The sequence below is a fragment of the Epithele typhae genome (genome assembly GCF_022376455.1).
Source record: "Epithele typhae strain CBS 203.58 chromosome Unknown BXZ73scaffold_42, whole genome shotgun sequence".
Lineage (NCBI taxonomy): Eukaryota > Fungi > Basidiomycota > Agaricomycetes > Polyporales > Epitheliaceae > Epithele > Epithele typhae.
Window position 1 is genome coordinate 227,918 of NW_025954233.1, and position 20,762 is coordinate 248,679.

A 20,762-nucleotide genomic window follows, 5' to 3' on the forward strand; every position below is an offset into this window, starting at 1 on the left:
CAGCGAGGTTGAAGAGTGAACCTACATAAGCTCGAGAGGGGGATGTAATCACGAGATTGGCGATGGGAGAAGGCGAGAAGGCCGGCGGGGTAGGGGCACACTCCCAGACTACCTCTGAGACGAGCGATGCGAAGGGCGCGTCGCCTGCGGCCATCGCAGTCAACAGGCCGGTCAGAAGGGAAGAAGGGAAAGTGACGCCAACCAGTCTTGATATCTGCGGTTCGGAAAATCAGAGGAGGCATCGGCAAAGTGGAGGCACTGGTTCGAAGCTCTCAGCGTCGGACGAGACGGCCTTGGACAGACGTGTTGCTCGGCCTCCGTTCCGGCAGTTCGTGCTGCGGTCGTGCTCCTTGTGCCGAAGTCCGGGCCGGACCGCCCGGGAGAGGTAAGCAGATTTGTGCGAGGCGGTTGCACGAGGCCCCGACAGCAAACGGGAGTGAGAGCAGAGGCTCGCGCGACGCGTTTCAACGGTGTGCAGCAAGTGCGCAGCGGGATCATGTTCCGCAGTGTGGCATCATCAAAATCACTGGGCAGAGAAGGACGGGGGCGGGTAACGCCGAATCAGGGCTCGATTTGCTCCGTTTCCCTACCAGTGGTGAGCGCGACAACATGACCCCCGCGTCCGAATTATCGGTGGCCGTCGAGGAGGTTCTGTGCACCTACAGGGGCAATTCTTGGCAGCCTCCGCAGGACAATCAAGAGGACTCGTAGCGTCGGTACGCCCCACAAGTCCCCACGCTCAGGGAGCGCGAAGTGCGTTGGCGGAATGTCCGACCGGAGACCGAAGAAGAGTAACAGAGGCAATGATGCGGCGTTACCACTAGGTTCGCGGATAGAAGTCAGCTGGCTGAAACAATGTCCGGGACACAGAACGGCTTGCGATTTGTAGACGAAAGTACGCTAGGTGAGAAAGGGGGGTGGCCGCGGCGGGACGGTTCCCACTGAGGACTAGTTGACTGAGAACAGCTGCTCCGTGGTGATAGCACCGAGCTGACAATGATCCGCGAACATGTCAACATGTCAACTGGACAGCTCGGGATGCTACATGAAGATGCAGCGGCGCGCCGGTGTGAGGCAGAGGCAGAGGCAAAAGGAGACATCGATCATCCATGGGGAAAGTTCATCAACGGCGGCTTGATTTCTCAATCCTAAATGAAAAGCAACACTGGTACACGTACACGGACCTCAGTGAACCCCAAGGACTCCTCACAAGCGATGGGGATACCACTACTTGACGAGCGGTCGGACACCAATCCCGCTGTCCTTCAGGCTGCGATCGGCGTAGTTCTGTAGCTCTTTCTGATACTGGTCTGTGGGTGAGTGTTAGCGGTGAGACCACGGTGGCTGAAGAGAATGGCGCACTGAGGGGTTCCTCCACCTTGGCCTTCTTCGCGGGCGTAGGGCTCTCTGTGGCAGGTGCTGGGCTCGAGGTATCAGGAGAACGGCGCTTGCCCCGGTTTTTCTGAACAGAGCAGGGACGATGAGACGCGAGAAGCACGGTGTATGCGGAGCACTCACGAAACGGCTGTCAAACTCCCGTTTCCTGCGATGACGAGAGCAGATGAGATCCATGGCCACACAACAAGGGTTTGAAACGCACTTTGTGATGACATCCTCTTGCTTTTTCTTCTCATCCTCCTCCTGCAGCATGACACACAAAATTAGTTCCGCCTTTCCTCGGGTGACCACGTCGCCGCTGCACATGGGCAAGCAAGAAGGAGTAGCGCACCTTCTTGAGTCGCTGAAAGCGTTCTAGGAAAGACCCGTCGTTAGAAAACACATTGACCGGTTTCGGTTTTGGGGGCGCGTTAGGTTTACTGGGCGGGGCAGGGGTCGTGGAGGAGGAGGGGGCAGGAGAAGCGTACCCGCTGGTTGGAACCGGTGTTGAAGGGGAAGACATGGCTAGGAAGGATGTCGAAGGAACGCCGCAGGTGCGCGTATCAGTGCGATCAAGAGACGGCTGCTAGCTGTGGTCACCGTCGTGGTCGTCGAGGAGAAGCACATTGAACGGGCGTCATAGGCGGCTATACGTATCCGGCGGTGGCTCGCCCTGGCTCGCCGCCACCATGCCGCCTAATATTCTCTCTCTGCTCATTGCTGCTCACGAGGGCGACGGCGACTCGGACCCGGACAACGGGGGCTAGCTCCCCTTGTAGGCAGCGGGCCAGGCACATGTCGCGTTGTGCGCCTGTTCGTCCGTTGTTTTTCCACCTGCACCTCTTGAATTCCTGCAACGCTCGTGGTGGGTTGTGCAGCTCTTGTCTTCCCCTTCCCCACCACCAAGCCTCGCCATGCGAATGCTAAATGTCGTGTTTCTCCTGCCAGCGGCTAGACATTGATCATACGGCCCTGTCGTAGTTCTGACGGTGAACAGTGCCTGCAGCCAGCATCTGGGACGTTACGTATGTGGTATGCATGGTTCGTCGCACGCTGACGGGGTCAAGCTCCGGTCCTGAACTTTCCCTCTCGTAGCTTGTTCCTATCTTCTAGGCTCACGAAGGCCACATGGTGTGGATGACCGAGGCGCTACGCAGATACCGCAAGCCGATCTGAAGAGGCACAGCAGTAACGAAGACTGCCACCGATCCGTCCTATGGGAACAGTCGAGGTTTCCGGCCACCAATATTGCTATATGTGGTCCCGCCACTCCGCCGCCGCCCAGGCGCACTCTGTACATACATAACACCCCCGGCTCCCCTTCGTACCTCCACTCTCAGCACCATGTCCTCCCCCTTCCTGTCCGCCGGCAACGGTGGCGACCTAGGCACGTCCTACGGTGTCATGCTCGTCTCTACAGTCGGCACTGCAGTGTACGCCCTTTACTCCCTGTGTACCGATTTCGACTGACCGCCCCTGCAGACTGTACGGGTTTACTGTCCTGCAAGCACTATACTACTTTGGGAAGTTCCCCCAGGACTCAAGATGGCTTAAAGCTGCTGTACGTGCTTCTCTCGCCGCCCTTGCCGACACTTACTGACTCCTCGGAATCTCTCAGGTGGGCATCACGACGTGAGTCCTCCATTGTCGCCTTAACGCTTAATGGCCGACATTCCTTCTATGTAGCGGCATGGATGGGGTCACCGTCATCCTGGACACCCACATGGTTTACTATTATCTTATTCTCAATTACAACAATCCACCAGCACTGGAGACGGAAGTTTTGTACGTGTGGCATGTGCGACCTCCGATATGTCTCGAGCTGATTCTGTACTCTCACGCTATAGGTCGGCTCAAGTCAGTTTATCTTACGTATTTTTGAACGTTCGGCTCATATGACGATCATCTGCGTAGATTGAATTGCTGCTTACGGTGAGCCACATCGCGTTACTATGAACTCTACACGCTCACCGGGCCTCATACGTTCAGTACACAGTCGTGTTAGTCGTACAACTGTGAGTCAACGTCATAGCAGGGCCAAAGCTCTCGTTCGCTAACACGCGCTTATGCAGGTTTTTCATCACTCGCATGTGGCACCGTGAGATTTCCGCCGTTTGGAGACCCGCTCTCCCGCTGATGTTTAATTGCAACAGTTCGTCCGCATTGGTGGTGGATCCCAGCTATCCTTGTAAGTGCACACAGCCGTTGCGCAGTCGATCTGCCCCATCTGACGTCGTACCTGCTCAGGGTGTCCTTGCCGTGGCATCATGGGGTGAGCTTCCATTCTCCTCACTTGAATGTTGATCACTGATGGCTGTGCGCACAGTGATGATTATTGGTGCGCCTCGGCGTTCACTTTGCATTGTATGGCCAATGCTGACCTAATGACGTACCATCCAGCCATCTTCGCAAGAGTGTGAGTGCCTTTTCTCGCGTAGACTGTTCTATTAATCAAATTCTTGTAGTGTACATGACACCAAGTGGACAGACACAGATCGACCTTCTGTTACTGTAAGTACCTACAGTTAGAATCGTTTTCTAGTCTGAGAAGAACGTTGACCTACTCTGCGATCGTCAACAGCGACCACTTGCCGTCAACTGGGTGCTCGGCATGATCGTCGACGTTGCGATTACTGTGGTTCTGTGTTGGTACCTCTGGAGTGACAAGCAGATGGTCCGGCACAAGTGCGTTCCTCCTCGATTGCTTGTTTGCACGCCAAGCCCTGACACAGTGGCTATCTTTTTGCGCTATGTAGAACCAACGTGATGCTCAACCGCATCATCGTTTTCCTCGTCAACAGGGCAGCGATCGCAGCGTAAGTACTCGCCCACACGCATCCAATCCTCATTCAAGGAAAGCTGATCAACTTCTCGCGGGACCCCAGGATCGTGCAAGTCCTCACTCTTGTCACCAAAGTCGGCTTACCGAACACGCTGATCTGGATCGCGTTTCACAACATCCTATCTAAAGGTACGCAGTTACTGTCCGGGGTGCATGGCTTCGCTTCTCCCTCGGCTATCCTCACTCACATGCCCGCCCTTTATGCCCCGGTGATCCGCCGTGCGCAGTGTACGCGAATTCGATGCTTGCAACGTGCGTATGCTTTTTCTTTTTCTTTTCTGGATGTTAGGATGTGCTCACGGTATCTCGCAGCCTTAACGCGCGCATGTCACTTCGAAAGATAGCGATGGAGACCGAGCTTGAGCAGACACCGCCCCCCCACCCGTCCCGCTTCTCCGCGGCGCCGGGTGGGCCCCCGGGACTCAACAGCTCCGGCTACTCTGCCGACCGGCACGCTGTGAGTTCCCCTTTCCCATGCGTCTATACAAGGATCTGACGGCGCGATCACGCAGCCATTACAGTTCGCGCATAACTTAGCGCTGCACACGAGCGGTACGACGACGATGGACGTCTATGACTACACCGGGCCATACTCGCACGTCCCGCACAGCAGTGGGCGCGGGGGACCTGGCCTGTCTCAGAAGGTGCGTACGGTCTTGATCGGACGTGTGGCACAAAAGTCTGACGGAAATCGTTTCGCTTCGGTGGTCGCTCTCGGGCCGTGCGATCGTGATTGCACAAACGCGATCGCCCACGCCGATTGACGTTCTCACTCCTGACAGCCTGAAAACGAAGACAGCGACGCGAAGCCGGAGTCGATCGTCTAGTCGACGGCCGCCCATGGCGGCGGACGGTGAGCACAGACGGCGAATGTGCCGCGGAGATGGTGGGACGCGGTTCGTGATGTTCTCCCGCTTCTCTGTGAGCCCGCACCTTCTGTTCTCCCGCTCCCGCCCCATCGCCGCTTCTATATCTATCTGTACCCAGTATACCTGCTGCTTCCCGCTCCCATGACCCAGGAAATTTTACGGAAAAGGAAGAGGGGGAGAGACATGGACGGATGACCGCGCCATTAGGGCGCTTGTACGTTTTGGTAGTGGCCTGTAAGAACATGCGCGTTATCCTCCGCCGGACGGTTGTAGATGTATACTTACTTTACGCTCGTTTAGATCCCCTTCCGCAAAGATAATTCACTTGCATTTTATCCTCGCACTTCGAAGTTCGCGCTTTGCGGTGCAGGCAGAATTGTCGGGCCGTTCGGGTCGGGCCTGCATTTTAGCGCCCACAATACTGCCCTGTGGTGACCACTTCATTATTGTGCGCTGGATGCGTCGGCCTGCGCCCGAACATGATCGTAGGACGCAGGCACAGGGGAACTTCTGGCCACAAGTTTTCAGGGGAGCAGCAACGCTTTTTCGATCATTGTCATGGAGTCGGGCTTCGGCAGCGGTGTACGCGGCCTGCCGTCTGCTCTCGGCCTCTACCACACTCAAGGATATCACCTACCCGGATAAGTCGAGATGCAAGGACCCTCTGCCTACCGTGCGCGGCAGGACCACGACGGTGAATTTTACCGAGCAGCTGAACTTTCAAACGCGCGCGCGTGGCCAGGACGTCGACCAGACGCAACTTTGACTCGGGAACATACCCCTTGTATACGGGCTTGGGAACTTCACGTGCAAGATGTCATCGAATGCTATCATGATGCCTCGTTCTGGTAATGGTAAGACGACCTTGCGAAGACTTATCACGTGCGCACTGTTCCCTGAACTCTGTGCAGTCCTCGTTGGACCATTTTCTGTGACGGAGTTCAATATATTATCTCACTTTTGACAGAGAAAGTTGCACTCACACTCAAACCCACGAGGACAGCGAACGGGCGCCGGATTTTCTTGGATTCCAGAGGCAGTTCCTTCTCCTTCTCCAGAGTTCCAGGTACCTGACACGAACGAGCGTCAGCTGTTGGCGTATGCGCATCATTCGGTGCTACCACTGTTGGACTCGGCAGTGTCGTTGCTTGCATCGGCGTCGAGCTCGCGCGGTCCTCCCGGTCCTTCATATCCTTGAGCTTCAAGCCGTCGCGTATGTGCCTGAAATTCTCTGTCGTTGCCCGGTGGTACTCTTCTGCCAAGTTCTCCTCCGCCAGCGCCGCGTCCTTCCTGCGTTTCCATTCCTCTACACGAGCGCGCTGTTGCGCCTGCTCCTCTCTCTCCTTTTGCGCTTCTAGCATCATCTTCCGTCCCTGTACGTCTCTCCGTCGCAGTTCGTCCTTCCGTCGTGGTTCGTCTTTCCGTCGCTGTTCGTCCTTCAGTCGCTGTAACTCCCTTTCACCGTTTATCTTGCGGAGCCTCTCTGCTATTCTGGCTACAACCAGCCCGGTGTGCGTCTCTATGGTTTCGTCGATGAGGCGCTCGGCTTCTGTGACGTCCTGCTGAAGACCAGCGATCCAACGCTCATGCCCCGCCTTCCCTGCATGCGTGCGAGAGTATCAGTGCAAACGTCTGCATGCTTATCCTCACACGACTACGCACCTGGATTCGGGAATGAAAAGAACCTGTTGTGGTGAAGTCTCCACGCGTCGACTTCGCACTGCGTCCTCTCCTGCCACGCATCCAGCCGCGCTAGGGTGTCCCTGGCCGCCTTTACAGAGCCGAGAGATGTCGACGAGGGAATTCAACGCAGCGGCTTCCGCGGAGAGCACTTTGTACCCATGCGTGTGTTGCTCGTACTCCCGGTGGTGCGGGGGGCAATAGTCGCTTCCAATCGAATTGAACGAGGAACAAGGGGTCACTATGTCGTCGAGGAGGGCCCTGCAGATTCCGCCGCTCATTAGGAGTGAGGGAAGACTAGGCGGTGGTGAGGAAGTACGAGGGGACGGGAAAAGCATGGGGTGGGGGTAGAGCTAGGTCATGGGCGAGGCGGCCGTGTCGGTGAAGGCACATGGGAAACCTCGGGAGTCAAAAGATTACTGAGAGTGACATTCCTATCCGCAGAGAGAGTCGATTTCCCTCCTTGGGAGGCAACAGGTTGAGAGTACGCACTTTCCGGAACCGGAACGGGTAGCCTCGAATACAACAGAGCATGCCTTAATCTGCACTTGACGGGTACGGCAGCTGGAATGACTTGCCAGGAAGGATTGAAGCCTTGCTGCGGTAACAAAACTCTCTGTTATGGAGGAACGTTTGTATTGATGAGAGAAACTGCAAAAAAGGAGATATTTGGCAGGAGGAGCACGTCGCGGAGTCCGTTATCCCCGCTTACCACTCGCACATATGCCAGTTCCGGATCCATGGGAGAGCATGTTTGAAATTTGAGGCTTGGGAATGGGCGCTTAGTTGTGTTGCTGCCAGCTGAGCTTGGTAGATTAGATCCAACGATAAGGGGACGAGATAAGATCTTTCCGCCAGCTTTGATGGCGTTCTTTGGTTGTGCCGCCACCACGTTGAAGTACCAAGGTCCAAGGTGCGTCATATAATGCCCATTCATAGCTGACTGGAAAATTTGCTGTAGCATGTGGATACGTCGCTTCGCAAGAGCTTGATTGTGAGGTGTTCGGCAGCATGCCGAGGTTTTGTTCAAACATATCTTTGTCAGACCAACACGCAAATCATCGGACAGCCGCAAATCCTCGCCGGCGCCGCCGCCACTCTACAAGCATCCATTGCGCTAGGCAGCGTGATCGTTCCAGCAGTGAACAGCCTTGCGAGAAGATGAAGGACCTGCACGGACTCAAGGGATGCGGACATGATCTCATTGCCATCATTGCCGGAATATAAAGAGCTTCGAGGAGCACCGTGCGGTCGAGAACTTGTATCGGCTGGCACAAAGGTACACCGCGTCGACTCTAGCGAGTACCCCCTTCAGATTAAATGGGAAAGAGTTCTTTGTCTATGCCATGTATGGTGTGTACGCCCACGAATATGCCACGTGTTCTCACGTTGACGTTTGTCCAACGCCGTGAAGCCTCGCGGAACGCGTGCGACAACAGAGATTGTCAGGAATAACCCATATTCGCGAGGCTTCCACGGGTTGTTTGCCACGAGACGATAGCGAAGACAAAGAACTCGCTGAATTATATAGCGAGCCCGCTGCAGTGCTCCTCAAGCTCAAGTTGCTCCCTCACAACTATTTTCCCACCAGCGACGTGTCTTTTTACCATGCTTATCGACAACAAGGCGCGTTTGTCTTCTTTTCATCATCGCCTATTCACCAACCTAACGTCCCATCAGGTTCAGAACACCACTGACCTCGACTCCGAGGCGGGCACAGACTGGGAAGATCTCCCCGACGCAGGCCCTGCCATGAAGGTAGATCCGTCTTTCGAACCCCATGCGCAACACGAATTCGAACTCGAAGACGAGCAGAAGACCTCCATGGATCCTCCGTCTGTACCATACAACCCTCTGCGAATGCGCTCTTCCCCGATGGTGAAGCCCGACGTCACCGCGCGCGGGTTTACCACCAAGCGCGCTCCGCATTTGCGTCGGTCTGGCCGTGCCCGTGACGCCATCGGCCCCCTCTGGTCCGGCTTCGTCGCGCTCTTCGCTCTCGCGTGCATCCTCTTCGCGCTGCCGCTCGTTGCGCCGCGTGCAATGCAAGGAATTCTTATCACCACCACCGACACCACCGACCCGCTCGCGATCTATGTTCCGGCTGCTCTGTGTTCTCTCCCGGTTGTCGAGCCCACGTGCACCCCGAGCCCCGACTACAAACCCGCGGCCGATTCTGCGTTCGGGAGGATGCACCTCGCGATAGCAGAGCTCGCCGGGGCTGACATCAAGGGTCGCATCAGGGGGGCGAGCGCGCTACAAAACCGGGCCCTTATCTTAGGCGCACTGGACGACTTCTTTGGCGGCACGCATATGTTGTCGGCGGGCCTCCAGCGGGTGGCGAAGAAGCTCGACAGTACCGCCGCCTAGTACGCGCTTGCCTCCTTCATGCTCCGCCGCTCAGTACTCACCATTCCTTCTCCCAGCATGACGGGGAGCATCGACCACGCGCTCGACGAAATCGCGCGCGCCGCTGCCTTCCCGCCGCCGTCGGGCTGGTCCCAGGTGCTTTCCCTCGCTGCAGCGAGCCCCAAGGCTGCCGCGCTCGCCGCCGCGCGCGCGTTCTTCCGGCCACATGCGGACGGCCTCGCGAGTGTCCGGTCCGAGATCGAGCGCGTCCGAAGAGGGATCCCGCAGCTCGGCTACGCGCTGCATCTCGTCTGCGACCTCGGCGAGCAGGACCAGGAGGAACTCAGCGGAAAGGCGTTTTGGGGACTGCGCGAGTGGGATGCCGTCGCGCGGCTGAAGGAGCTGGACGCGTACTGCGAGCTCGGGCAGAACCGGTCGAGGGCCGCGGAGTGGATGCTGGTGGGGCTTGAGGAGGAGGTGGAGGACCTGCGAGTGCGGGTGGAGACGGCGGACGCGTTGAGATTCCCGACGGAGTTCCATCTGAAGTTCCTCCGCAGGAGGATGCGGGAGATTTGGCCCGAACGGGAGACGGCGTCGGGGCGGGAGGAGAAGCTAAGGTGATCATCGCGGCTCGCGGTGCAGGTCAGGTGACCGCGTCATGGCAAGGAGTCAGCGAAATCGACTCAGCCGAGATGCGGGCCGGGATCCGGCTGGCGCACTGTGCGGCGTTGCCTTCGTTTCGCGTCGTCCACGCATCTCAGCTCTCTTCCTTTGTCTCTCCCCATGGCCACCTTCCACCTATACAACAACTGCAATATATGCGTTTTTATCTGTCTTCTCCCTCATTCCACGCCCACCGTCATGGCTGTAAGATCTTGTCGCAAGATCGGACGCGTCCACGTCGAGCTTGGTTCCTGCATTCCCCACCCAGCAACGCGCAACCCACAATCGAAAGTACGACCAGGAAATACTGATTTTGAAGGGGGTGGATCACATAGCTCCCTCTGCCTAGGACGACCATCCAACCATCAAAGGTTTCTCTTATGGTGTGTTCTCCTGCATCCCGCGCTTGTCGATTGCTCCGTGCATCAAAACAATAGGCTTGTTCGGTGTAAAATCCTACCCAGGAGGTCGAACTCTGACAAGAGTCAAACATCTGACATGGCAAGTGGAGATGAACAGCCTCACGCAACCTGTGCAAGTCTCACAGCCTGTTGTCCCTCCCAGGGTCATAGTTCAGTATACCCAGCTCTGGGAATGCGGCCAACTGGCTCTCGGCATGGGGTGAAATTCCTTTCAATATTTCCTTTGTGGTCAGCGCGGATATACGAGTTGCTCGCTCGGCACTTGCGCTTCTCATTCGTTCAAACACCGCGTACGGCCGCTTAGTGGCCCAAGTGGCAGCTATCATATATCACAGGTGCGCATCCGGGACACGCGAGCGACGCTGGGGCAAGGCGCTGATTACATTCCGTAGGTCGTGCGACCGCGGAAGAAGGAGCGGCGCCCTCGGGCCGCACATGACGGCGCAGCGCTTGCGGTGCGCGAGTACACTCTGACCGCCCTTTCACGCTTTGCGCTCCAAGCGGAGGACATAAATCGCACGCGTCGGCGTGGCACCAAGGCGCCATCGCGTCTTCAGCGCTGCCCCGGCTCTCTGAAGGCTTAAGACGCCGCACAGCGTTCTATATCTGCGCTGCTGCATTCTGCCCACTGTGCTCGTTCGGCCCCCTTGTCTCTGGTTTCGCTGCTGCCTGCTCCGCTCTCGCCCATTGACCTCGCTTGCACCACATCTGCACCCAATATGAAGCGTAGCTCATCCCACGTCCAGCCCAAGGGCGGGCCGCCCAACGACTCCGTCCTCTCCGTTGTCGTCAGCGAGAAGGCGGACCCCCACATGTCACGCCCAATGCTCAAGAATGCCATCCTCATCGGCACCGCTACTCTTGCCCAGATCATCACCGTGCGTCACCTGTCCAACACATCCATGTCCTATCTCTCTTCTCTTACTCGCGTCCGACATCCAGATTGGGAACTCGACCGCGGTGTCTATCGCGCTCCCCACTATCGGCAAACAGCTCAACATTGCCGAGGCCAGGCTTCAGTGGATGGTCAATGCGTTCGCACTCACCTCGGTGAGTGCGCTTATAGTGCTAGCTTTTTCTCTCGCGCTCATGCTGCTGGCCGGAAGGGCTGTCTGCTTCTCTTCCTCGGCCGTGCCGCCGACCTGTATGGTCGTAAGCGCGCATTCGTGCTCGGATGTGCCTGGATGGGCATATTCGGGCTCGGCTGTGGCTTCGCGAAAGGTCGGCACATGGCCTTTCTGCTCCTCGTTTCCCCTCATGACCGTTGGGCTTGCTAGATGAGATCACCATCGACATACTCCGAGCGCTTCAGGGAATCGGTCCTGCGGCTGCGATCCCTGCGGCCGTTGGTATCCTCGCCCACACCTTCCCACCATCCCATCTCCGGTCCATCGCCTTTGCCACCTTTTCCGCGGGCGCTCCTGTTGGGGGAGCCATGGGGAACACTATCGGCGGTATTCTCACCGAGCTAACTGCGTACGTCACCAGCTCCACTACTCTCGGGACACAGCTCATTGTGCACAGCGAGACGTGGAGGTCGACGTTCTTTTTGCTTACCGGGCTCAGCTTCCTCTGCTGCGTCGGCGCCTGGTACTCCTTCGACGCTGATGAGCCCTATTACTCCGAGGACCGGTATGTTACGTTTCGCGTCGGTGATTCCATACACTCAACTGGCTTTGTAGCCGTCTAGATTGGATCGGCGCCTTCCTAATCACTGTCGGCCTCACTTTTATTGTCTTCGTCCTGAGCGACGGGAGTACAGCACCAGACGGATGGAAGACATCATGCACGCTGCTGTCATTATAACCACTTGACTGTGCCATCTGACCTCTGCTGCAGACATCATCGCCCTCCTCATTCTCGGAGTCGTCTTCGTCGGAGGCTTCATTGCATGGGAGCGCTTCCTTGAGAAGATTCACGAAGAGCCAGGGGGGCCGCGCAACCGGTCATGGACGCCGCCACCGCTGATGCCGTTGTCAATCTTCACACGGGGGAAGCTCGCTGCGCTGTTTACCATTACGTTCCTCGGGTGGTGTAACTTCACGCTCTTTACGTTCTACCAGCAGGTCAGTAGCTCAGTTGCTGCGTTTGGAAGTCAGCCGACTGTCTTCCCTACAGCTATACTACCAAGAATACAAGGGGTTCTCACCCATCCTGACGGTGGTCCATCTAATCCCAATGTTCATCGTCGGGGTGCTCTGCAATGTCATCATCGCCTTCGTTGTCGGTCGGGTCCCGATCGTGGTCCTCATCGGTACGTTGTCCCCTCTGCGCCGTCTCGTACGCCGCAGGCTCTCACCCGCCCCACGCAGGGTTCGGCATGACTCTCACTGCTTGCGCCTCCCTGCTCTTCGCGCTCATCGACCCCAACGTGACGTACTGGGCGTTCGGCTTCCCGGCCGTGGCAATTTGCGTGTTCGGCGCGGACTTCGTATTCGCGAGCGGCGCGCTCCTCGTCGCCAAGTCCTGCCTCCCGCACGAGCAGTCCGTCGGCGGCGCGGTCTTCAACACCGTCGTCCAGCTCGCGACCTCGTTCGGGCTCGCGATCTCCGCCGCGGTCTTCAACTCCACCCTCGCCACGAAGGAGGCCGAGCTCGGCGCGGACGCCGCCCCGGGCTCCCCCGCGCAGCTCGCGGCGTTCAAGAGCGCGTTCTGGGCCGGGGTGGCGTTTGGGTTCGCAGGTGCGTGAGGTTCACGGTCGTGGTGTGGATGCCGTGCAGGACGGTGCTGATTAATTTGGCGGCGGCGATAGGCTCTGTGCTCGCTGTCGTGTTCCTCCGCGGCATCGGGGCGGTGGGCCACGCGCAGGAGAAGAAGGCGGTCGACGCGGAGACGCAGAGCGGCCAGACGTACCACGAACACTCGTGACCGCCTCGAACGTACGTCAATGTGACGTGCAGGGTGAGGCGGCAAGTTCTCCGCGCTCTACCCTGGTGCGGGCGGGGCTCGGTGCCCGCGTTGATAGAAGGTTTGCGTGTTTGTTCATAACATGGTCCGATGCACAGTTGCTTGAGGTCCGGCTGTTGTACATTCCTATCATCGGATTCATACCTTGATCAGACTCATCGTACCTGTAACAGTACTCGTCCGCAGTTGCATCCACCTCATTGAGCATTTTAGGTCTTAGTAGCCCTGTTGAGTCGTTTTTTCCGTGTACTTGGCGGACCGCCCGTCACAGCACTGAATTTGTGCTGGCGGGCTATACATCACCAAGGAATGTCAGACCGCCGCTCGCTCCACCTTGGCTGCGATGACACCTTCGGCGGTGGAGAAGCGGTTCTGTTCCCTTCTCAGCATCCATTCTCTGACATTACCGTAGCACTTGCGCACGTATGTCGCGCGGCCACCCCGAAGCCAGCGCTCGCAACTCCAGGGCTCGGGCGTTCAGTATCTTAGGTCGGGCTCGTTTGGCTCACCACGTGGGCTGCGCCGCTGGCCGCGCTTGTTGGACCCACGGTTCTGGGTCCTGGTCACATCGCTTGCTCTGCAATTCACTGCCACCGCCGGCTCTGCTGCGGTGATTCTGTCTCCATGCCTGTTTCTTAGAAGTAGGGTTTGTGCACCCCCAGTTTATCCCGCTGGCGGACGACCGGCAACACGGAGACTAGGCCTGGCTACTTCCCTGCCACACGTACAACTTGGAGCAACTGCCATAACTTGTCACCCGCATGCTGTTCCGCGAAGATTATAAGGCGCACGGAGACACATGGGGCACAGCGTTCGCGGCACGAAGTCGGCCCATGCCCCACGAACAAAGGCAGATTTGTGCAGGTCACCGAACCGGGACTATATCGGTGGTGTGAAGGAATTACAGTACGTCCGGCCGCTCTCGGGCCCTCTCGAGTCTGGGCTTGCCGCCACTGCTGGTACCGCTTCCTCCGCATGCGTTGAAACAGTGCCGCCGCCCGGGTAAGTAGCTTAAAGTCTATCGCCGAGCCCGCGGGGGTATGCTCTTCCAATCCCACTACGTACGAGCTGGGACGTATCATCGGCGCGTCCGCCGCTGCTCCGACGCTCAGCTGTCTTGCGGAGGTGGCGTGGAGGAAGCGATGGGGTGGGGTGTCAGTACGAAGATGCTCCGGCCGGGGGTGAGCGTCGTCCGCTTATGCGACGTTGCCGGGAAACCGCGCAGGTGTCTGGGTCCTTCGATCATCCAGGCCTCCTAAGGCCTCAGGGTCGCAGTCCCGGCACCTCACGGGTCTATTAAGTTTTGAGGTGTGAACGGCGGAGCCTCGGAGAGGGTCCCTTGAAAGAATTTCAGACGTTCGTTGCTGCAGGTTGCTCACTCGGGTCCGCCAAGACGGTAAATGCACGAACAAGTGCGGGCTAGCTTGGTCTAGTACGTACGCCTACGTCCCTGTGTATTACTGTGCCTTTCATGTTGGGGGTACCTGGAACCCTTGTAGAAGTGAACACGGCACCCCACAGCGCGTCCTTCTAAACGAGACCTTCCGATGGGTCCTCGCGGCAAGCACGCGATTCGAATCCTACATGTACACATTTAATCCATTTCAGGAACAGCAGTAGTCCAAACCGGAGGCTATGACACCGCCCTAATGTACCCCCACCTCACCTCCCGCCGCTTCCATTCCACCGCGTGCCGCCAAGCTCGAGCTTAGATCAACGCGGACAGCTCGCTCGTCCTGGGGACGACCGTGCAGCGACAGTCCTCGGGCCACCTGAGACGTATGGGCCCAGAATCAGCCTGGGCATCTGGCGGCGGAGAAACAGCGCGACTCACGAGACAAAGGAGTTGAACATCTTCGGCTCGACGACGATCGGAGCCCCGTCTTTGTCGACGGACGGCTGAATGCGGAACACGTGGAGAACGCACGCCATGTGCAGGAAGAGCATCGCGTCCCCGTAGTGCCTTCCGGGACAGACCCTGCGCGGAACGACGTGAGTGCGCGACGGACGGCGCCACGAGGAGGACATCGCCCACCGTCGACCGAAGCCGAAGACGAAGTCGAACGGGTTCCGGACGGCGGGGTTCAGCTTCCCGTCACGGAGAAACCTTTCGGGCATGAAGGCTCCCGGCCGGTCGTACGCGTCCGGGTCGTGCATGCATGCCCTGGAACGCACATCGTCAACTCGAAGAACTCGGTGAGTTCGGGGCCGTTATGCGCGCACCAAATATTGGGGATGATCGTGGTATTAGCGGGCACGAAATATTCACCGAAGGTGTCGTCCTCATCGGTGCAATGCACGAGCCCAAGCGGGGCTGCGGGCATCCAGCGCAGCGTCTCGAGGAAAATGGCGCTCAGGTACGGGAGCGCCTCGCGATCCTCGAGGTCTGGAAGCCGATCGCGGCCCACTGCCGCGTCGAGTTCGGAGTGAGCGCGGGCTTGGACGTCCGGGTTCAGGGACATCGCCAAGAAGAACGTCTTGAGGATAGAGTTGCCCTGCGCACGTCGTTCAGAGAGGATAGATCGCGGCAGTGCCGTGAATTAGCTCACCGTGTCCAATCCCGCTGCACCATCGATCGTCAGCGGGCGAACGTGATGGGGGTTTTGAGGGGGTAGTACGTACCGGCAAACGTGGTCGAGAGCACGGCCTTGGCTACCTTGTACGCCTCTGCGGACTTGGCGCTGTATTGCGCGTCTTCGGTGTCACCTGCGATGCTCGATATGATGTCCGTCATGATGCAATCTCCGGCTTCGTTGCGCGACTGACGAGTGCGTGAGCTTGTGGCATCACAGGGTATGGCGAGTCGAGGTACTGACCGCAGCAGCCTTGTGCAGAGCGTACGGGAGGTCGAACATGTGGCTCCTCTGGTCACTGAGCCGAGCGAAGTGACGCTGGGAGGGGAAGAAAGACGGCAAGAACCGAAGGAAGGGCAGGCTGTCGACGAGGAATCGCCCTGGGATCAGCGCCTCCCGTCCTCCTTCCAGTCCAAGCTCGATGGCCTTGAGTACCTCATCGTTCTCGTCCTTGACGTCAAGGTCATACACGACCTTCACGAGCGTGGCGGAGACGGAGCTGCGGGGCGTCAGCATGCAACCTAAGCATGGGAGGGACGAGCAATTACTCTGAGAGGTGCTGCTCCCAGCGCTCCGGGGCGTTGAGAAGCTTGTGCAAGACCACCCGTACAGACGACTGGATCGCTGCCGTGTACTTGGGTACCGCCTTGGGGTTGAAGTGCTGCCAGAATGCGCGCCTGCAGGTTCGCCATTCTGACCCGTAGGGCATCAAGGAAAATCCATTCGTCTGCCCGAGACTGTGGAGAACATCGAATGAGTCAGGAAGCCCAAAATGTGAGGCAACAGATCGTACAGCTCAACGGTGGGTATGTACGGTCGGCTAGATGTCTTCGTGGAGTTGCGATCCAGATATTGAGTAATCGCACCGGCACTACCGAGAATGACGATGGACTGGCCGAGGATTCGCATGCCCATGACGTCGCCTTTGATCGAGTGTGATCAGAAAGGTGAGTCCATCGAAGGGCGCCCCGGGACTCACCGTACTGGCCGTTGAGTTCTCGGAGACCCTCCCAAGGGCGAACCGAAGGCATATCCCAGAGGTTGCCTATGACAGGGACGCCGGGTGGTCCAGGCGGGAACGAGGGTTGGCGCTTGCGATGTTTCTGGGAAGAAAGGAGGCGCAGAAAAAGAGTAGCGAGGATGGAGGTCCCAAGTGCAATGGCGACTGACGTTGCAATAGCCTGGAAGGCGATGAGAGTGAGGGGTGCGCCTGCCATGGTGGAAAGTGAGAAGTGAGTTGAAGGGGACAGCGTCTCGTGAATATCTGGCGGAAAGACAGTGGGGCTTTTATTGTCTGAATAACGTGCGTTTCACGGGATGCGGGGTGCAAACCAATGGGATTCCAACTTAATCGACCGGCGTTCCGTTCAAGAACTGTGCCTCTAAAGCTGCGGCTCAAGGCGCCCTTGGATGAGATGTTGCTGAGTTCCCTATCAGCGCTTTATGAGAGATGTCCGACCCGACTAAACCGCGCACCGACCGAGACACGACTTCAGAATCTAGAAGTGTCTGGGGTTCACAGATTGTGGGAACTCTCACTGTTCGCTGTTCACCGGGAAGCTCTCTCGAAACACTGCCCATTCGCCACAAGTACGAGCGCATCCTTGAGGTATGCGCCCAGTCTCTGGGAGAATCAAAGTCAGAGTGGACAGATCCGACTATTGCAGCACTTGTGCTTACCGGCGCGCGCATGCCGGAAGTGGTTTCTTCCGCGCTGACTGGAGTGAAGCATCGCTTCGCAGTCGTAGCATCGCAGGAGAGCTGTCCGCCACAGCCGCAGCCTTTGAGCGAACGTTCTGGAATGCGGGCTCATATCCGCCAGAGCCAATGTTGTTGTCCAAGCCATGTGTAGTCGTAATAGCTTGAGACCATCATCAGTTTGCGCCCGGTGGCGTGGGCGGAAAACGAGTAGTCGGCGACTACGGTCGCTGCGAGAGCGGTGCAGGATCCCGATGGTCACTTTTACACTGTGATTAGCTTGGACAGTTTCCACAGAAGAATTGGGACGCGGAAGAGGTACCTGCTGGAACCGTGAACTGGCCGCAGCCGGCGAAAGGATCCCATGACGGCCATGATGTCGCTATGATAGACATAGAGCGACACGCCGAACGATGTACGTAGGAGCACTAGCGGGTGCTGTAGAGTTCGAAATGCCCGTGTTCCACGGTGAGTGGAGCTGGTGATGTATGCTGTGTATCTGTAAATGTCTTGGGAGTCCCATGCCTACGCAGTGATGCGTTCGGGATGTCGACGGCGAATTGCCCAATGTACCGCCTTGAACGGAACCCGCTACAGTATCGAGTGATTGAAGTTAAATGACGGTGGGTTGATCCTGGAAAGCGCGGATGGGTTTTGAATAAAGAGAAAAGATGTGACATGTGAGAACAACCCGAGCGCAGTGGAACAGGTGGGCGCTTGACTGGCTGACCGAGGCGATAGATTAGATTATTATGCCAAGAAGATAAGATCTCTCGCATTTGGCGCCGATCGGTCCACGAATGCCTTCGCTGCCCTTCAGGTGCACTGGGTGAGACTGGGTGCCTTTGTCTTCACGGCGGGGCACGGCTGATTGGGGATCCTGAGTAGGACGCGCCGTGAAGACGCCGTCCATTATAGAACACCACCGGGGATATCATTTTGGAGGCTTGTACGTGTGTATCACCGTCACGGAGGCGAGTCCGCGTTCTAACTCCTGCAGGCCCACCCAGGCCTACTATAGTTCCCGCCTCCCGCCTGTTTCCATGTGTCACCTTTCTTGGGGTCACTCTGCTCGCCCAAACCTCCTCCGTGAGGCGCCATCTCCGCAATGGGCCTCTTCAATAATCCGGCTGCATTGTTTGCCATTTTGACAATAATCCTCCTCCTCCGCTGGCATCGCAGTCGACGCCTTCGACGCCCACCGGGTGTTCACTCTGGTGGCACTAGCTGTCCCCCTGGACCTGGACCTCTCCCTTTCCTTGGCAACTTCCTTGACATCCAACGCCGTGTCGCATTACCATGAACTATCCCAGAAGTACAGTGAGGAGGCATACACTCGGCTTTTCTCAGCATGCATATTCCTGTGACGACTACCACACACAGGCTCGAAGCTCATTTATCTGAACGTGTTTGGACAATCCCTATTGGTCGTTGACGATCTGGCGACGGCGACCGAACTATTCGAGAAACGCTCAGCAATCTACTCCTCCAGGGTTGACATGAGCACGGTCAAGTTGTAAGCAATCCCACTACATGCGCAGTTTCTGCTGAAGTGCTTATTTTACTGAAGGATCGGATGGGAATGGAATATGGCGTTCCTGCCGAGAGGCGCAGGCTGGCGTCAGCAGCGACGAATGGTCTGGCAAGAGTTCCATCCCGGCGCGGTCGCCAAATACCAACCCGCCCAGCGCGAGGGAGCGCGTCGCCTCCTGCTGCGGCTCCTCGACGGTCCAGAAAACTTTATCGAACACGTTCGCTAGTACGTGCATGGCTCGCATGTTGTTCGACGCACGACCTCACCTTCGGCGTTCATAGTGCTCTGGCCTCGACGATCATCGAGTCGACATACGGCATATTGCCCGCTCCGACTGGAGATAAGTACATATTCAACGCCGATCGCGCGACTGAGGCGCCGCAGTTCCTCGCCAGCGCCGCGGCGGCCGTCTTACAGGCGTTCCCTGCGCTTGGGCGTGTGCCCGCGTGGCTGCCGCTTCCGGGAACGGGAATTTTGCGTCAGCTCGAGGAATTCCGGATGTGTTCCAAGAAGATGCGAGATGTGGCTTGGGAAGACGCTCGCAGGATGATTGTAAGCGTTCTAAGCACCCTAATACGGGGGATTGGCTCACATTGGTCATTCTGTTCCATGGTAATTCAGGAAGATGGCCACGGAAAACCGCGAGCACCGTGAGCGAGCTCGTTGAGAGCATCGCTACCGCTGCGCCGGAAGACGTCCCAGAGCTCGAAGAACTTTATAAGAGCGTCGCAGCAGTGGTATATGCAGGTACGCAGGGCAGCGACGCGTACATGAATCACTGATTTCTCACATCCCAATATGGCCGAACAGCTGGATTCGACACCGTGAGGCGCCTGCTTTCGAGGGGGTGAATGGCACTCACGAGGTCATTGGCAGACATATGGACTATTGAACGCTTTCTTCGTTGCCATGGCCGCACATCCAGAGGCACAAGAACGGGCACAAGCGGAAATCGATGCCGTCATCGGCCGGGGGCGACTGCCCGACTTTTCAGATAGGCAAGCGTTGCCGTACGTGAACGCGGTTATCAAGGAAATCACTCGTTGGCACGTTTCGATCCCGCCCGGGCTGGCACACGCGACCTCGGAAGACGACGAGTTCGAGGGGTATTTTATCCCAAAGGGCACGGCTGTGAATGTGAACGCGTGGTACGTGATTTGTTAGATGATACATGACCGTGGAGAGCCTTGCTCATTCGTTGACGACGCGAAGGGCAATCCTGCATGATCCTGCTGTTTTTGAGGACCCTGAGACTTTCAAGCCAGAACGCTTTATGAAGGACGGCAAGCTTGACCCGGCCGTCAAAGACTTGACCGCCGTCGCCTTTGGACTCGGACGACGGTACGTCTCGAATCTCAGTCATCGCGTGTACCTCTGACTGTTTGCGCGACCCTTCAGGATCTGTCCGGTCGCCATTTCGTGGACGCCACTGCGTTCATCTACATCGCGTCTGTGCTTCAGAACTTCGTAATCAGCCGGCCGCTTGATGCCGACGGCAAGCCGATCCCATTCGACCCTGAGCTCACTGAAGGGCTTCTCGTGTAGGTCTCCGTATCACTTGGGTATCGATTGCGAATGGCGACTGACTAGCCACCGACTGCGTAGTTTCTTCAAGGACAGTCGGTGTGTTGTCAGGCCACGTTCGGACAGTGTCGCGGCCTTCGTCCGGCAAGAGTGCGCGACATAGGTCGGACGGACACCTGCCTCGAGGAGCTGCTTGCCAGTAGACGCGAACCATGAAATGTGCATGCAATGCCCCTCGACAATCACCGTTTCGTCTTTGATGAACTGTCCTCCCTCGTAAACATCCGCAGATGCCTGTGAAGACGGCGATACCATCTCGCTGAA

At 57.6% G+C, this 20,762-nt stretch overlaps 6 protein-coding genes across 6 annotated transcripts; 4 read left to right on the forward strand and 2 right to left on the reverse strand.

The window, feature by feature from the left end:
• Nucleotides 1–1,227: 1,227 nt before the first annotated feature.
• BXZ73DRAFT_91313 (uncharacterized protein) lies at nt 1,228–1,900 on the reverse strand (the record flags this gene model as incomplete). The annotated part of the gene is made up of 4 exons (XM_048025931.1): nt 1,228–1,305; nt 1,337–1,462; nt 1,519–1,641; nt 1,730–1,900. 4 exons carry the CDS (start codon nt 1,898–1,900, stop codon nt 1,228–1,230), a joined length of 498 nt encoding a protein of 165 aa, XP_047875617.1.
• An 821-nt stretch (nt 1,901–2,721) lies between these two features.
• Nucleotides 2,722–5,046, forward strand: BXZ73DRAFT_103617 (uncharacterized protein; the record flags this gene model as incomplete). The annotated part of the gene is made up of 20 exons (XM_048015634.1): nt 2,722–2,810; nt 2,860–2,938; nt 2,996–3,009; nt 3,064–3,162; nt 3,225–3,234; nt 3,292–3,309; nt 3,367–3,392; nt 3,450–3,475; nt 3,531–3,565; nt 3,625–3,649; nt 3,704–3,715; nt 3,778–3,793; nt 3,843–3,888; nt 3,959–4,062; nt 4,134–4,193; nt 4,263–4,348; nt 4,447–4,471; nt 4,532–4,676; nt 4,732–4,863; nt 5,002–5,046. 20 exons carry the CDS (start codon nt 2,722–2,724, stop codon nt 5,044–5,046), a joined length of 1,092 nt encoding a protein of 363 aa, XP_047875618.1.
• A 3,330-nt stretch (nt 5,047–8,376) lies between these two features.
• BXZ73DRAFT_103618 (uncharacterized protein) lies at nt 8,377–9,738 on the forward strand (the record flags this gene model as incomplete). Its single annotated transcript, XM_048015635.1, has 2 exons — nt 8,377–9,137; nt 9,195–9,738. 2 exons carry the CDS (start codon nt 8,377–8,379, stop codon nt 9,736–9,738), a joined length of 1,305 nt encoding a protein of 434 aa, XP_047875619.1.
• A 1,183-nt stretch (nt 9,739–10,921) lies between these two features.
• Nucleotides 10,922–13,070, forward strand: BXZ73DRAFT_91314 (efflux transporter; the record flags this gene model as incomplete). Its single annotated transcript, XM_048025932.1, has 10 exons — nt 10,922–11,080; nt 11,145–11,252; nt 11,309–11,423; nt 11,480–11,678; nt 11,727–11,834; nt 11,885–11,958; nt 12,042–12,268; nt 12,321–12,456; nt 12,515–12,883; nt 12,955–13,070. The coding sequence occupies 10 exons, from the start codon at nt 10,922–10,924 to the stop codon at nt 13,068–13,070; spliced, it is 1,611 nt and encodes a 536-aa protein (XP_047875620.1).
• Nucleotides 13,071–14,817: 1,747 nt separating this feature from the next.
• On the reverse strand, nt 14,818–16,899 carry BXZ73DRAFT_103620 (cytochrome P450; the record flags this gene model as incomplete). Its single annotated transcript, XM_048015636.1, has 10 exons — nt 14,818–14,881; nt 14,944–15,087; nt 15,145–15,273; nt 15,333–15,604; nt 15,659–15,672; nt 15,732–15,870; nt 15,926–16,181; nt 16,231–16,419; nt 16,476–16,605; nt 16,662–16,899. The coding sequence occupies 10 exons, from the start codon at nt 16,897–16,899 to the stop codon at nt 14,818–14,820; spliced, it is 1,575 nt and encodes a 524-aa protein (XP_047875621.1).
• A 233-nt stretch (nt 16,900–17,132) lies between these two features.
• Nucleotides 17,133–20,601, forward strand: BXZ73DRAFT_79294 (cytochrome P450; the record flags this gene model as incomplete). Its single annotated transcript, XM_048023054.1, has 15 exons — nt 17,133–17,291; nt 17,669–17,795; nt 18,127–18,209; nt 18,299–18,329; nt 18,563–18,700; nt 18,764–18,896; nt 18,951–19,139; nt 19,196–19,466; nt 19,536–19,564; nt 19,585–19,661; nt 19,725–19,738; nt 19,791–20,062; nt 20,127–20,255; nt 20,390–20,455; nt 20,520–20,601. The coding sequence occupies 15 exons, from the start codon at nt 17,133–17,135 to the stop codon at nt 20,599–20,601; spliced, it is 1,800 nt and encodes a 599-aa protein (XP_047875622.1).
• Nucleotides 20,602–20,762: the final 161 nt, after the last annotated feature.